This window comes from Myotis nattereri (assembly GCF_964212035.1).
Source record: "Myotis nattereri genome assembly, chromosome: 7".
In the NCBI taxonomy this organism is placed as follows: domain Eukaryota; kingdom Metazoa; phylum Chordata; class Mammalia; order Chiroptera; family Vespertilionidae; genus Myotis; species Myotis nattereri.
The window spans coordinates 28,265,145-28,282,484 of record NC_138082.1 but is presented as its reverse complement, the minus strand read 5'-3'; the positions used below and the strand labels follow the sequence as shown (position 1 = coordinate 28,282,484).

The following is a 17,340-nucleotide window of genomic DNA, read 5'->3' as shown; positions in this document are numbered from 1 at the left end:
CCCCTGTCACACTCAGGGCAGGGCCAATCAGGGGGTTGGGGCGCCACCACTCTCACACTCAGGGCAGGGCCGATGGGGAGGTTATGGCGCTACCCCGTCACTCACAGAGTAGGGCCGATAGGGGAGTTGGGGCACCGCCCCCTGTCACACACAGAGCAGGGCTGATCAGGGGGTTGGGGCGCCACACCCTGTCACACACAGAGCCGCAGGACGATCAGGGGGTTGGGGAGCTCCCCCCTATCAGGCACAGAGCAGGGCTGATCAGGGAGTTGGGTGCCTTCCCCTGTCACGAACAGAGCAGGGTGGATAGGGAGGTTGTGGCCCCGCCCGCTGTCACACAGAGCCGCAGGGCGATCAGGGGGTTTGGGTGCTGCCCCGTCACGCTGATCCCGGTGCCGGGAGGCCTCTCGGCTCCGCTGATCCCAGTGCTGGGAGGCATATTACCCTTTTACTATATAGGATAGAGGCCTGGTGCATGGGTGGGGGCCGGCTGGTTTGCCCTGAAGGGTGTCCTGGATCAGGGTGGTGGTCCCCACTGGGGTGCCTGGCCAGTCTGGGTGAGGGGCTGAGGGCTGTTTTCAGGCTGGCGGGTGACTGAAGTTCCCAACTGCTTCTTTTATTCTTTTTTTTTTTTTTTTTTTTTAATTCTGGGCCAGCTTTAGCTCTGAGGCTTGGCTCCAGCTCTTAGGCCTCGGCTGCTGAAAGCAGGTATCTGGTTTGTTTGGGTTCTATAATCGAAACACTGTTTCAACTCCAGCTCTGAGATCCCGGCTGGCTGAAAGCAGGTTTCTGGGGTTTTGTTTAGCTTCTATATTTGTAACAATGTTTCAAACTGCAAGCTCAGAGGCCGGCAGCGGCAGGCGGGGAACGTTCGAGTCCTCCGTCACTGAAGCAAGCAAGCCTCATATTCGCTTCAAGCTGCCTGGCTTCTGGCCGCCATCTTGGCTGGCAGTTAATTTGCATATCGCCCTGATTAGCCAATGGGAAGGGTAGCGGAGGTACGGCTAATTACCATGTTTCTCTTTTATTAGATAGGATAATAAAAGTGTAATATGCTAATTAGACCAGACATCCTTCTGGACAGGAAGCTGGGGCTGTGAGGGAAGCCCAGGTCCTGGGTGCCTGCTGGAGGCCGGAGGGAAGGCTGGGTCTCAGGTGCCAGGGAGAAGCTGGTGCCAGCAGCCAGGGGAAGCAAGGTCTACTCTTGCACAAATTTTGTGCATCAGGCCTCTAGTTTATAATAAAAGACTAATATGCAAATCAACTGAACAGCAGAAAGACCGGTTACTATGATGTGCACTGACCACCAGGGGGCAGATGCTCAACGCAAGAACTGCCCCCTAGTGGTCAGTGGGCTCCCACTAGGAGAGCGCCGCTCAGCCAAAAGCAGGGCTCACCGCTGGTGAGTGCAGCAGCGGTGGCGGGAGTCTCTCCTGCCTCCATGACAGCGCTAAGGACCCCTCGGGGTGAACATCCTCTGAGGGATCCCGGACTGCGAGAGGTCACAGGCCAGGCTGAAGGTCCCCCCATGTCCCCCAGTGCACAAATGTCGTGCACCGGGCCTCTATTTTATAACAACTGCATCTTTGTCTGTCCTATACTAATTCACCCTCTAAGTTAAGGCTTAAATGAACACTGTGAAAACATAAACTTAAATTACACTTTCAGAAAACAAGGTTGTTGGTATAATTGTGAAATCAATGATAAAGGTCAAAGAAATCACGTTCTTCAATAGGTGAAGTATAAATAAATATATTAAATATGTAAGAACTTATGATATAGCTTCCATTTATGTTTCAACAAAATGAGACTCAAAATGAAAAAGTATTTGCTTCATATTAACTTTGTATTATATTAAATCTTTAAAATGATACTGATTAATTTTTATGCTAAAATATTTAGTTTCTTGATCTTTACTTAGAAATATTTCACTTTGATTTCTTTCCCCTCCACGCCTATTTGGCATAGACACAATTAGAATACTGAATATGCTTTCCCCACATATGTGTATGTCTGAGTGACTCTAGAGCACTGATAGCGAACCTTTTGAGCTCAGCGTGTCAGCATTTTGAAAACCCTAACTTAACTCTGGTGCCGTGCATAGTAAAACAAAGATTTATATTTTTGATATTTATTTTATATATTTAAATGCCATTTAACAAAGAAAAATCAACCAAAAAAATGAGTTCGCGTGTCACCTCTGACACGTGTGTCATAGGTTCGCCATCACTGCTCTAGAGGGTGGAAGTACATATTAAAAATATACATATTTTTCTCTCTCATCATTGATGTTTCTATCTCTCTCTCCCTCTCCCTTCTTCTGTGAAATCAATAAAAGTATTAAAAAATATACATATGCAACCGTAGTTCTAAGACTTACCACAGAAAATGAGAAATAGGCATGTAAATACCCTCCGCACACTGAGAGCAGTTTCCAAAATGCAGTTCTCAAACACAAAAACACAGGCCCAAAGTGACTGTTCCACATTCCAAAAGCCAAGCAAGTCTTTATGGCTTTCCTGGTTCGCTAAAATGTCAAGATTCTTTGTTATTCATCAGAACTACATCAATCCATTTGGGCAATACTGTTTTATGCTGATCAAAACATGTGAATGGTGGTTTAATACATCTTTAATCAAAATGGGAAAATCAATTATGGTTTAATAAGTAGTTTGACTGATAAAATATTTCCATTCATGACTTCCACAGGAGAGAATATGATGAAATGTTGGAACTGTCACTTTAAACAGTATATGAATATCACTTAGGATTATATCTTATTTGATACATTAAATACCTGTCGTCTTAATGAAACTGCATCTACAACATTCATGTCATCTGCAGTTGCTTCAACTGTTGCATCTATATTTGAAATGCCATACCTAGCAGATAAGAAATTAAAATACAATTAAATATTAGAATAGAACTAAGAGTACCTGACAAGTCATGTAATGTGCTGTATAGTGTTCAAAGAATTGTTCAAAAGATTGGAATAACAATATAAATTCCTAAAGTATTTTACAATCTGCGTTGTTACTAATAAAGAAAACAACTACCTTAAATATTGGCAAGTGTCCTGAAACTTGGGAGAATAAGAAGAATACTGACTAAAGATACAAAAAAGGAGACACTTTTCAACTCAGAGGAACTGGCATTGTTAAATAGGACCCGTGGGTGAAGAGACTTGAGGGCTGCCACTCTAGAATATAACAATATACAATACTTAGACAACCTTATGTCCATGTGTGGCTGCAAGGAGCCCCTGCTGAGACTCACTGGCGGGGACACTAACTCTAGCTAGCAAAATAAGACTGACCATATTTATTTCTCTTCCTCCTCTCACTGCCTCTTTTCTTGCCATTTCTACCCTTTACTTCTTATTTCTAATTATTCTGTACTGTAAAACCACCTGAATACATCTTGTCACTACATTGAGATCCAGAACTAGCTCAATAATCAATAATTAAGAGGTTGTGTAGAAAATAATACTGGAAAGCCACTAAGACAAACTCCAGAAAAAGCACATGAAAAAGTACTTCTTGTTCAAATGCAGTTACTTCTAAAAGGACACTGATTTTTAAATGAATGACAATAAACTGCTGAGAAACAAATACACACAAATACTCTTCCTCTTTGCCTGGTTTTCCACTTTTTAAATATATCTTTAATGAACAGCTTTATTGAGATACAATTTACACACCTCACATGTTTATATCCTATTTTAATCCTGTATGGTTATTTCAGTAAAATGGCATATTAACTGTTCTGAATGAGCGGAATATAAATAAACTGAATTTAAAAGTTATTCCTATGCAATCTACAAAGTTGGCACATATATATTTTCTAATATACCAAGTAGGTCTCCATTATAAAAAGCACCTTACCACACAAAGGGGTATAAGGAGAAATATAATTCTCATGCAGACATGTTAAAAACAAATCTATTCAGAAAATTCTTTTGTTTCAAATACAATTTAAAACCATCCAAAAACACCAGACAGAATGCAGTTTCAATAACATGGTAGTACTAACTCTAGATAATATAGAACAATCTCCAAATGCGCCCTTGATGGCTAAACTAACTTGCTTTCTCATTAACTGCCCTTTTCCTCATGGGGACAGAATGAATGTCTTGGAATACTGAGAGTAACTGCAGCAGTTAGGGAAATAAGCTGTAAAGTTAGTAGATGCTACAACTATGGGATTACAAACATCTGCACTAATGATTCCTTTGAACATTATGACAGAATTAAGTGATTAGTAGAAAAAATAAGGGCTGGAGACACCTCTTCTCTACACTTTATCCTCAAAACAAAACTGTTCTATTTCTGTGAGGTCACGCATGAGATGAATAATTGGGGAAAAATTCAAACAATAGAAGCAATTGCTTCAAAGGTCAGGGGACCTGGACCGAACACAGAACGAAGTACAATTGAAAAGGATTACTCACAATTTAAATCCTGAATTAATTAAGGGTTTCAATATCTGTAAAGAAAATCTTCATTTGCAAAAAAATCTAAGGATATGGCAAAAAAATTTATATAATTTAACTTAAAACAGAAAAAAAAATCACCATGTGTTTTTGTTTGTTTTTTTAACTAAAACCTCTATCAGAAGTAAAAACTCTAAGTCAGATCACTGGCTGAAAATAGAGACAAACTTAGGAGTAAATTGGAAAACTTACAATGGATGTGGTTAGTGCCGTCAGAAGAAACAGGTCGGCAGAGTGGGAGGGCCCTAAGGCACTTCCAATTCCTCTAACCTGAACTACCTACAGTGAGAAACTGCTGGTTGCCTCTTCTCCTGCCTAAAAATGAATGTGCCAGCTTCCTTTCATCACAGAAATAATGCTGCCAGTTTTAAATCTAATGCTACAGATAATGTATTTGTGCTTAAATAAACAAAATGAACTCTGAAAAAATTACAGTAATGGTATCTGTGAACACTCACCAAATTTCCCCCCTTAGAAGATGGGAAATAGGGATTTTGGCATGTGAGAACCTTAAGTATTTATATTGCTATTCTATCTGTCCTGTGCTTAACAGAAGAAATTATTACTCAGATTAAGCATGTGTGAAAGGGGCAAAAATAAGAGAAAAGCTGAAATCAACAGATGACAAAAATTCTTAAAACAAATTCCCTTTATGTTTAATTTACTCAAACTGTCAATGCTGATTTTCCCCAATTTAAGATGATGCCTTATCGACAGCTTTCTCTACTCATGGAAGATGATATTATAGACAATTAAATAAAAAGAAAACGCTAGACAGAAGCTCAGGCAACAATGAAAAGGATGCATATAAGACAAGATTTAAGGTGACATTTTCCATTTTAGCATGATCTCCTATATGTTAATGAAACTGGATTTAAATAAAACATCGAGGATACATGATACTGTAGTACAATTAAGTGTTTTCCTCATTCTGGTGGCCAAATGTCACGAGTGACTATTCACTGTTCTCAGAGAAAAGCAGGATGTACTCATAGAGAAAACTGTAGAGGCTCAAGCTACAATATAAAGGCATGGCTACTACATGCATTACAGCCTGCAAAATACAAATTCAGCCAGCTATTCACCCTGGTAGTTACAAAGTCTCAAAAGTTACCTGACGTTGTCATGATGAGGATTAGAAGTGGCGGCAGCAGACCCACCACGCAACACGGGTCTAAGGCAGGTTTTTGGAGAAGGCACAAGACAGAATCAGGAAACAGAGAAGTAATAAAATAAAAGCAAAAACAAGACAAATAAATGTCAAATAGGATTATATTGTATGTTTCAATACAATATAATATATTTCAAATACTTTAAACATCTTTGTCTCCCAAGTCCTCCATTTTAAGATTTTCATAAATTTAATATTTTCAATGGGTTAAAAATAAAGGACATCTATGATTATGTAACAAAATAGCACCAACATATAAAATAATTTTTGGGTGCTTGTATTTTAATTTATGAAATTCAAGACAGAGGACAACTCTGTTTAAAAAGTGTAATTGCTCTTTTCCAGTTGGAAAAAGTCACATCAACTTTAGAAGCATGTCCAGAACTGGTTAGTAGCACCTGCATGATCATGGTTGCTCATCGACAGCAACAGCCCATCTCAAAATCTCAAAATTTCACATTACTCACAAATCCCACAATTGCTTCCTTCCCGCCTCTTTAATTTTGATTAGTGCCTGATATCTTAACGTAGCTGTGTCTCATTCAAACCCTGAGCTCTCCAGAGCAAAGCTGCAAGCCTCAGTTCTGGAGCTGAGACCAGAGCCGTGCTGTGAGGGACATACTACAGCATATTCCAGAAGCCACAATACTGAGTCTGATCGCGAGACAACCAGGAGCGACATACAGGGCGGTTGGGAATGAAGACCAAGGTGCCCTGGAAAACTTTGTGGGGAGTGTCACTTAGCTCAGCACATACTTTGTTTCCCGCGGACAGTGAGTTTCTTACTTAGGTAAGCAGAAACCTTTCCAAGAAATCTTACTTTTTAAAATCAGAAAACAAAAGTTCCACAAGGTCACTGGTCAATTCCCCAAAAAGTAATCAGCAATATTTACTGAACGCAGAGAGAAGGTTGGGGTATAGGATCCATATAAGGATTTTAGGAATCCTTACATTCTATTTTGAATGTCTCATTCTCTAAGTACTGATCAGGTTTAGCCTGAATTTAAATACCAAGGCAATTCTTAATTATAGTAAACATTTAATAGCAAATGCACTAGTTTTTGTTTGTTTTGGTAAGTTGACATACTTGTAGAATTTTGGCTATACTATAAATCATTATTTTGTCAGTTCAATATATTAAAGAAAGTTTTAATGGTTAGCTTATACGCTTCCTGAAGGCACTACTGTTGCTTTAATAACTTTCTGGAGCCTAGAGGATAAGAGATCCAGAGACTTCTGGGGGAAGACCTGCTAGAATTCTAATTTGTTCATTAAAGAACAGTGAGAAATCACATACGGCTTGAGACAGGTTTTAAACCCATCCCATCCTACTAATATATTTACTCTGTGGCATTAGGAAAACTGTTACTAGTTAACTAAAATCTTACATTATACTAACATGAGAATGTTTAAATAAAGCCAATGCTGTGTGCTAGTTTGAAAGAAATTCACACTAACATGCTCAAATGGATCTGTCATATTCAATATGTTCCACCACAGAGATTTCCCTTTTATAATGCAGAGCCAGAAGATAGTACAGTTACCTTTCACAACGTATTTCATTTTGTCTTCTTACACTGGCAATTGACACATATAATATAAGAGTAAATTAGACAGGCATTTGGCATAGTACCACTTTCTTCCATAAGTATAATTTAATACATTACAAATCTTTTCAAAGTTTGATAATATGTTCAACAGTATGTTTTGTGATGTGACAAAAGGGAATGAGAATCAAGGCTCTCCAAATTCCAGCATTAACTTGGATATTGACCATCTTGAGTAAAAAATAATCTAACTTAACAATATGTGTTTCTTTGTTTAAAAAAATGGAAACTGCTACAGTAAATAAACAATTTAATTGGGGGGCCAGGAATTATACACATATTTTAAAAAGACAAATTATAAATGACAAACACTATTTCAACTACATCTTTGCATTCTAGGTTTTCCAACTAATATATTTATACGGACACTTACAAAAAATATAAAATTATGTACGTGGTGGTTTCTTATATACTCAAAGCTTGTAGAATATGCAAAAGAAAACTGTATAAAAATAATCATGCCCCTTCTAAAAATAAAACTGAAACATGCTAAGCATGACTAATATGTCAGTGTTTAAATAATGTTCTTACATACCAAGTCTCTTTTTAAAAATATTAATATTTTGCATTGGAGAATGAGATATGGCGCTCTAGCAGATGTCAGAAGAGTTGGGCATTTCCTAACTAGCCAAGGGCTAAGTCATAATAGCATTTAAAATCCAAAGAACACACCTTGTGCTTGTCTGAGGTGCTTTGATAAGTTAACTTTGCTAATGTCTACACACGTTTTACCTTTGTCTTCATGTTGAGCTTGGTTTTAGATCATATACGTTCTCATAAGATGAGAAAATGAGTATGTAATACATAAATAAACCTTTCAACAGTGTCCCTTTTTATGTTAAGCAACTGTGAATCTGCATTATTTTATGACAGTAGGCAGACTATCTTCTTCCTTCTCCCTTCCTCCCTCTCTTCTCCTCACCGACTGTCAAGTATTTCTAGCTTAATTTAACTCTACCTAATGTGATGTCATAAGACCAAAGATAAGATATTACATTAGCGTAACAGCCAAGAGTAGTAAAATAGAAAGGAAAAAATGATGCACAGCAAGAAACATAAAAGCACTTGAAACTTTATAAGCAGTATCATTTTAAAATCATGCAAGTAGACCATTATCCAAATTTCACATTCCTAGCATTTATATCTGAAAAGTCATACGAGACAGTTCTGATTTGGCACTTACAATTCTGATTAAATCTTGTTCAGCATTTAGATTGCAAGAGACTGAAATACAACGATAAAAAAACAAAACAAAGCCCTTTCAATGACGAAAGCATCCAATAAAACTAATAAGAATCTAACCTGCCAGGCTCCAAGATAACAACAATGGTGTGTACCCAGGAGCAAAAAATTAATACAACTACTTTATGTATTTTAAAAAATCTAATTTAACTGAATAAAAAAACATAATTCCTTCCCAGAAAAAGGATTTTAAAGTTATCAATTCATTACAATGAAAAAATAGATAAAACTTAGGGCTCAAAATAGTTTTTCATAATATAAAAATACAAAGTAAATTTTACATTACTAAGATTTCTGATTTTGTACTTGTGAGCTGGAGTCAAAATGTTTTTCCATTATTAAGAAAAAAAAATCCAACTTTTTTATAAGTTCCATATAACTGCATTGACCTGTGTGTATGTACTGGGGCTTTGTCATCTAGCTATTATTTAATATATATAGGATTTATAAGTATCTTTCTCATTCATATATTTTCACTGTAATAGCATCTGATATGTTATAGTTTGACCTAATAATCTAGTCTTTTCTAAGGACCAACTGTAATTAAAAAGTTAAAGAGGATACCAGGTAACGAATGAATTTATTTTAAGGAGGGTGGAGAAAACAGGCCATCGGAAATACTAGTTCTTAAGCTCCAGGTACTTTATATTTAGTCTCGTTTGAAGGCTCTCCCACCACACTGAATACAATTGGAGGCCATTGTCCCTATATCGGAAATAAAAGTAGTGGTGGTAGGCGAAAGGGGAGAGATTCCTCACAAGAATCCAGAAAACTAGGTAATATTATTACCCTTCATATTTTCTTAATTTAATAGATGAGAAAAACAAGGCCTAGAGAAGATAAACAATTTATCAAAGGTCATCATGAAGCTAGCTACTCAGCGGGGTGGATCAAGATGGAATCTGAGTAACCCCTTGAATACATGCTTTTTTTTCCTAAACCATGCTGTTTCTTCCAGGCCTCAAATATTCTGAGACAGTCCTTGAAGCTTCAGAGAGCATAAAAGGGACTTGAAACCTTGGGGAGATAATATAAAATTTCCCCCCTGCCATGGGCTTTCTCTTTAAATTCCTTCTGGTACAGTACTAAGTCCCTGGGCCCGAATGTATACTACTAGACTACCCTGGAAAGGCTCAGAAACTCCTGTTGAGCAATATGGACAACTTGCCTCTGAAGTATGGGAAAAACCCCAGGGGCCTGTGCGGATCAAAGCACTCAACAAGGAAGTTTGTCCAGAGCAAGCCATACACATATCAGTTCCTCAGGTAAGAAGTCAGGTTTATGGAAGAACCAGAGGAATTCACTGGGGATTCTTCAAATTGCAAACGCCAACACTAACTCTCAGAGTTACTAGATAAAATGTTAGGAGTGAAAAGGAAACAGACTGTACCTTTCCCATATACTGCCAGAAAGCTTCCCAAATTTCAACTTTTTAAAAAACACTAGGTAGTAATGAAGGACAAAAATTGTGGCAAAAAATTTATTTGTATGAACAAGTCTAAGTATGCTATTAATGATTTTACTTGATGTTCAAAAGTTATCAATATGGAAAACAGATCGGATTTTCAAAAAGACAGTCTTTCAACACAGGCCTAGAAATCCCTAGTTAGAGGAATTGGGGAAAAAAAAGTCCTGGCAGCTACACTGACATCAATGTTTCAAATCTGTTTCATTAATCAACCACATTAGTACCATAAATGATGAAATCAAAAGACTTACTAAAGAAAATTAATACACTCAAGTTCAATATCCTACACTCAATCCAGTAGTATCCCTAGCATAGCCAAAATGGACTCGAGTACCTAGAACAAGTCAACAAAACCTTTGGAAAAATCGTTATTCTTCCTGTGTGTAGTTATTAAGTAAACACTTTTCCCTGACTAAAGAAAAGCTACCAGAATCTTATGAAATGTGAATTTTGGACAATAATTTCAAATTAAAAGAAAGCAAAGCAAACTGTTTAAACCACTGCATCTTAGAAAGAGACGAAAGTGCAAACAAAAAAGGAAGACACCACAATCCACTAGAAGGAGCCAAAAAGTATGCAATGAAGCTGGCGAGAGTCTCTGATGGCCAGTCACCTGCGGTTTTCATCCAGCACATCCAAGATCTGCTGGTAAGCCCTACGAGTAGAAGACTGGATAAGCGACAAAATGCCACGAGCAGAGGAAAGATTAGGTCCATCTTCAGGTAACATACGGGGAGGACAGACCCGAACCTGTTGTGGCGATGGTGTCACACTGTTTATATAAGCACAACAAATGAAGAAAAAAAAAACAAAAAACACTCAAGTCAGATTTTTATAAAACTTTAGCTGAGCAGTTTCCCCAAACACTTATATTTTAAGAATCAACTTAATTTTCTTGCCCTTTTCTCCCACCCGTCATTTCCCCCTAAGAAAACACACACTCAGATAAGTTAATATTTCAAACTGTCCTAAAAGACTAGCTACAATGCAGCATTTGTAACTGGGTAGCCTTAAATAGCAAGTTAAAAAAACACACCTAATTATCAAAGAACAACTTTGGAGAGGGAAGAGCACTACAGCAATGAGTGTGCTCATCCGCTAGTTTTGGAAGGCAGCGTTCTCTATGGGTGTATATTCCATTTCAGTAAACCAAACCGCTAACAAGCAACCTGCATGAGACTGGATGGTCGGACAGTAGATAGAAAATTCTGGTATGCCGGTGTCAGACAAGTTTAAACACATGAATTGAAAGTGATTCCATGAAAATGCTATTTCAATTATTTCACAGACAAGGAAGCAAACTGAGTTTATGAGTAAATTTAAAGATGAGTTAAGTTTTAAAAGTTGTAACAAAAGTATTTTAATTTCTGGGCTTCTCTTTGCCAGTAATCTTACAGTCTTTTCCACATGAGCTAAGATTCAGTTTCTTTGGCTCCACTGCCAGTGCGTCCGACAAGCCGAACACATATGAATGAAGCAGTTTTACAGTTGTAACCCGGACTCTAAAGATAGGTGTATTTTCAGAGACTTGTTTAAACGTCATCCTGTGATTACGTACAAAATAAAATGGAGCACGCAGTGCACAACTGAAAAGAAAAAACTTTGTATTTTGACTTGTGTAATCTTTTCTAACTTAACGTATTTATTTGGAAACCACAAAATAAGTGTGGGATAATTTTTGAAAAGATAGCTATCATCTAATATTATTCCCACAGTCCCAGAAAATTAAAAACAAAATCTCCACAATTTTGTGAATAACTTTGAATGTTTTAATGATCCAAAATGAGAAGTACAATAAATATGAAAACCATGTTTTCCAAAGACTACTTAGAAGAGAAAGATCTAAGCCAAATCTTGACACACACACATATTGAGAACCTAATGTCAGGGCTGATTCACCATAGGAAGTAGGCCTACTGATATTAAAAGAAATGCAAGTTTTCAGATGCAAACTCATGGACAGTTACCCTAAAAGTCTGTCCAGAGACCAGAAATATTCTGGAATGTACATAGGCCAACTTAGCGACTGCCCCATTGTACTTGGCAAAACCCATATTCAACATCCCAGAAGAGTAAAAAGAGCAGTCTGCTTGGTCACAAAGTCTAGGCACTAGTCTGTCACTCAGAATCCTCTAGGCAGCGTAGGAACACCTGCAGCTCTTGCTCTTTGTGAGAAACCAGACTGAATTCCTGTTAGAAAAGTGTCACAAGAGGCAGGAATAAAAAGGGTCAGTTCCGTGATAGAGCTGCCAACATACGTGGTTAAATTTACCTAAGCAAGTTTTAAAAGACCAATTAGTACAATATTTATTGATATAAGTAAAGTTTTTGTATTTGCATTTTGGTGCTGAAATTAAATACTTTTGCATATCATTCTATATTAGTAAATAAATTAGTTACATACTACTATATTGACGTCTATAATAATGAATATTTAGAATAATCTTATAGCAACAATGTCAATAAATTAAATACAAATCCATGAAAAAAGTTTGATAGATTTTTGCCCATTAAAATAAAAAGAAAGTATTTCCTTTGAGAGAAATCATTTTGTCAGTAAAAGCAACAGGAAATCAGGTGTATTTATAAAGTAGTCAAGAATAAACTATTTTAAGGTTAACTGCAAAGAATTCTTAAGACAGAATGCACAGAAGGTAGAGTTCTAAAAGTCTGTAAGATCTCTTCCAATTCTAAGATTCTATGATCATATAAAATTATAATCCTATATAATAAAAGGGTAATATGCAAATTGACCCTAACAGCAGAACGACTGGGAATGACTGGTCACTATGACACACACTCACCACCAGGGGGCAGATGCTCAATGCAGGAGTTGTCCCCTGGTGGTCAGTGCACTCCCACAGGGGGAGCTCTGCTCAGCCACAAGCCAGGCTGATGGCTGCCAGCACAGCGGTGGTGGCAGGAGCCTCTCCCGCCTCCTCAGCAGTACTAAGGATGTCCAACTGCAGCTTAGGTCTGCTCCCTACTGGTAAGTGGACATCCCCCAAGGGCTGCCGGGCTGCCAGAGGGATGTATGACTGCCAGCTTGGGCCCGATCCCCCAGGGAGCGGGCCTAAGCCAGCAGGTGGACATCCTCTGAGGGGTCCCAGACTGCAAGAGGGCATAGGCCAGGCTGAGGGACCCCCCTGAGTGCACAAATTTTTGTGCACCGGGCCTCTAGTATGGTAATAAATGGGAATTAAAAACCTTACATGATTCTCAATTGTAACTTAAAAATATGTAGAAAGATAAAATATAAAATTAAGTCTATCATTACTAGTAAAGATATTTCATCAAAGACCAATATAAAAAACCTATTTGGATTTCTGATGGTTTATCAAAAGAAATTACATTTTCAAAGATTAGTAAGAAATCTGCCTTTTTATTAATTTCTACTGCAATCCCTCATAAACAGCAAAAACAGAATAGGGAGTATTTTTTAAACTGATGATCACATTGGGCAGTATTATGTATAGATTAAATGCCCTTGATTGTTAAAATTTATTTTCATCTATAGATGAACAAAATTACCCTAATTCGAAGCAATAAATACTGCAGCAATCTTTTTAAAGCCAAATCTTGACATATTGAGAAGTCTTTTTACAAATAAGCAAATATAAGAACAAAAAGGACTAATCCCCATTTTAATTATCAGTCTAATTTGAGCTGGCATGCTCACCACTAGCATGGACTGGGAAGGGAAACACAGAATGCTTTAAGAGTTAGTTCCACCTCAGTCCACTCATCCACCCAACCAAGGAAGAGTGTTTTTTTTTTTTTTTGGGGGGGGGGGATTTGTTTTGACAAGTGAACTACTGTGAGAAACAAAAAAAAGTAAACGTATTGCAAAGGCACTGAGATTATTTAAGCAAATGTTATAATATTAGTAATTTAATAAAAATGCACTTTGCTGATAAATTGATCCTAGTAATGTGATAAAACAGCAAAATCTCACCTTTATCTTTTTCTTTTATGAAAGATTAGACAATTTTGAAGAAAGCACCAATGTTTACCATGCTATTTCATTAGTAACAGCTCTACCTCATGCTTACATAAAATCGTATGACATGAGTGTTAAGTAAATAATATTAGCCAATGTCAAAACTCAAATTTAAATGAAAGTTTACTTGGCATAACAATGTCATCATTAAAAGGAAAGTCCAAAGTCAAATACCTCTTTCCCCATGGGTTTTCATAGGAATAATGTTTCTCAAACTGTGAGGATAATCTCTTTGGGGGGGCACTAGCCCAGGGGTGGGCAAACTTTTTGACTCGAGGGCCACAATGGGTTCTTAAACTGGACCGGAGGGCCGGAACAAAAGCATGGATGGAGTGTTTGTGTGAACTAATATAAATTCAAAGTAAACATCATTACATAAAAGGGTACGGTATTTTTTTTTTTTTAGTTTTATTCATTTCAAACGGGCCGGATCCGGCCCGCAGGCCGTAGTTTGCCCACGGCTGCTCTAGCCTCTTCCAAAAATGAATAAAGGTGCAATAGGAAAAGGGGGACAAAGAATTTTCATTGGAACACAAATCTTGTGTCATTTCTCTTGAAATTTTAAATACAGAGAACACTAATTTGTTGCCACTGTTTAAGGCAATTTACTAGTTCCTAGACCTAGAAGCATAATAAGAGAACCAGAATAAGGGAAAAATCATTGGTTGCCAGAATGGCTTTTGTTGCTTAAGAACTGTATTAGTTTTTCAATTCTTATAACTAAATGCCAATATTTCCCTTCCCTCCATAGGTCTAATAATTGCAAAATATTCTTCCAAGCAGAATTTTAATCTATGATATATTTTTTAAAAACTTCAATGATAATCCACACTTACACTCCATTCTCCTCTGACTCAAAATGAAACAAGATAGTATTCTAAAATTAAAAAAAAAAAAAAAAAAGATTGGGATTACTAAACTTGGTTAAAATTGAATCTACAGAGAATATTCCAACCAAAGCAAAATAAAGAAAATGAAAAAGGATGCTTGGTCCTTAAGTGTAATTTAAAAAAATATATTGAATTTATTGGGGTGATACTGGTTAATAAAATCATATAGGTTTCAGATGCTTATGTGTAAATTATTTCATTTCACTTTCACCATTATGACCCAAATCACACATAACTTTTTTAGTTGGTCTCGTTTTTCTATATAAAGTGTATGATGACAGTTTGAGAAATTCTGTAACAGAGGTACTAAAAAGCCAAACAGTAAGAGAATTAGGGTATTATATGCCAATTACCTGGTGAAATATTAGTATGACATAAGCCTGCAAAATAAAAATAACTCCTACTTGTGAAAAGCAGAGCAGATAAAATCTTACGTGTATTCCGGTGCAGAAATCGGTGCCTGGAACCTTGAAATTTTATTTCTTGGGGCAGAATCTGATCTGTGCCACCTTAAATAATAATTATGCTTCTTTTACATATTCAGTTTTTATAACACAAAGGAAAAGCTAGATACGATTCTACTGGTCAGAATTCATTTTTATATCTATAGCTGACCACAATCAACCCTACTGTCTGTTGAAAGTAATTAAGAGAACAGAGACCAGTACTCTTGTTCTTATACCCATATGTACTTCTATTCTTCAAGCCAAGGAATAAAAGTAAAGGCAGGCAAAGGTTCATGCACAATGACACATAATTACTCTCATATTACAAAGACAAGACTAACTTAGGTAAAGACAGCAATAGTCTGATAATTACTTTAGTAGAGGTAAAATGTAGCTTTATTATGTTAATAGTTTCTTCCTGACCAGGTTACCAAATTAAATAAAGTTCCTAAGGTTAATTAAATATAGATTCTTAAAGATGAATTCAATTATAAGTTGTAAAATTAATAATGGTAGAAGAAAAGGCAAGGTTATATTATTACTAAGAAGACAGTTAAGTAACTTACTTAAAATGACATGGTAACATATATAATCACCATAATAAAAAGTATGGGTAAGTAATGTAAGCATTTCAATATTAAATTTATAGTTACATATTCATGTTGATCTTACTACCAAAAATTAACGCATGAGATTTTCAGGTTTATTAAACATCTAGAAAATGCCATTAAGGCAATTAAAAAAAAAAAGCAATCAAATATTAGTAAACTCTGTTAATCTTTTCTGTTATGAGAAACTTATGTTATTGGCAACTGCAAAAATATCTTACGATTTAATCATCTACTCTAAATCATAGAGTAGGCTGGTTTGTTTACATAATACAGCTGTTTCTTTTTTCTCGTTTCTTTTCTGTTTCCTTCTTTTTAACTGAACTCAGCTACTGATAATATATATGTTGTGAGGAAAAAAACAAAAGTGATGCTAGACTGATGCTTTTATTGCATTAGTGTAAAATTTCAAAATATTAAATACCTAAATAAGCCATATCTTTATATAACAGAAAAGTTTATTAAAACCTTTGCTGCTGCCCTAACCAGTTTGGCTCAGTGGATAGAGCATCGGCCTGCGGACTCAAGGGTCCCAGGTTCGATTCCAGTCAAGGGCATGTACCTTGGTTCCGGGCACATACCCAGTGGGGAGTGTGCGGGAGGCAGCTGATCGATGTTTCTCTCTCATCAATGTTTCTAACTCTCTATCCATCTCCCTTCCTCTGTGGAAAAATCAATAAAATATATTTTAAAAAAAACAAACCTTTGCTGCCTTAAAAAGCATTATAAATAGAAAATAATAAAAGCTCCGAGGTTATATGTAATCATTCTGAGGGCACTAAATATCAAGAAGCTACCTTAGCCATAAACTATGTAGCTTTTTCACCATTTGTGAATATGCTTGTAAATATTTTAGAAAAATGATTTCATAGGCTGGTTGACATCACTGCCAACCAGGCACCTTCAAGGAAGTTATAAAAAATTTTGCATTATTAGTGGTTGAACATTTGAGATCAATCTTCCCTAAAGGAGATATGTATTAATTTGAACTTACTTTCCTCCTATATAACCGTTCAGAATAACTGTAACTACTCTAGGGGGCATTTCAAGATTCCTCAAGAAATCAGGGAAGTTACCATTCTGGCACCTAACAGAAGAAATGCCCATCAAAGACCATTCTGCATCCCTATAGTCACACTTCGGTCAGGTTCAAACTAGAACTTGGTATGTTTAATATAAATGGTATACTTGTATTGTACTCTAGTTATTTTGCATAGAATTTAAATGTTTTGCTTTTACCTAGATTTGCAAGAGAGAAATGTTTCATCTCCTAATTCTTTTGCAGTTCCCAAAGAAGCTAACATTATAATGCTTGGCATCAAATATGGTTCACAATGAATGAGTTCTTAGTAACTGACTGAACAGTTACTGAGGAAGACATATTAATTTACATAAAATATCTAAATCATCTACTTT

At 36.6% G+C, this 17,340-nt stretch overlaps 1 protein-coding gene across 32 annotated transcripts in view; it reads right to left on the bottom strand.

The window, feature by feature from the left end:
- Positions 1–17,340, bottom strand: part of MFF (mitochondrial fission factor) — a 31,557-nt gene that overhangs the window by 2,655 nt on the left and 11,562 nt on the right. For 4 of the 32 annotated variants that reach the window (XM_081095750.1, XM_081095776.1, XM_081095778.1 and 1 more), the window contains 5 exons: positions 15,305–15,379; positions 10,594–10,752; positions 7,208–7,240; positions 5,607–5,666; positions 2,798–2,882 (listed from right to left, as the gene is read on the bottom strand). In XM_081095750.1, the coding sequence (XP_080951876.1) occupies positions 2,798–2,882; positions 5,607–5,666; positions 7,208–7,240; positions 10,594–10,752; positions 15,305–15,379 (412 nt within the window). The remainder of the gene's footprint in view (positions 1–2,797; positions 2,883–5,606; positions 5,667–7,207; positions 7,241–10,593; positions 10,753–15,304; positions 15,380–17,340) is intronic. The other 28 variants (XM_081095753.1, XM_081095772.1, XM_081095754.1 and 25 more) reach the window with 14 other exon arrangements.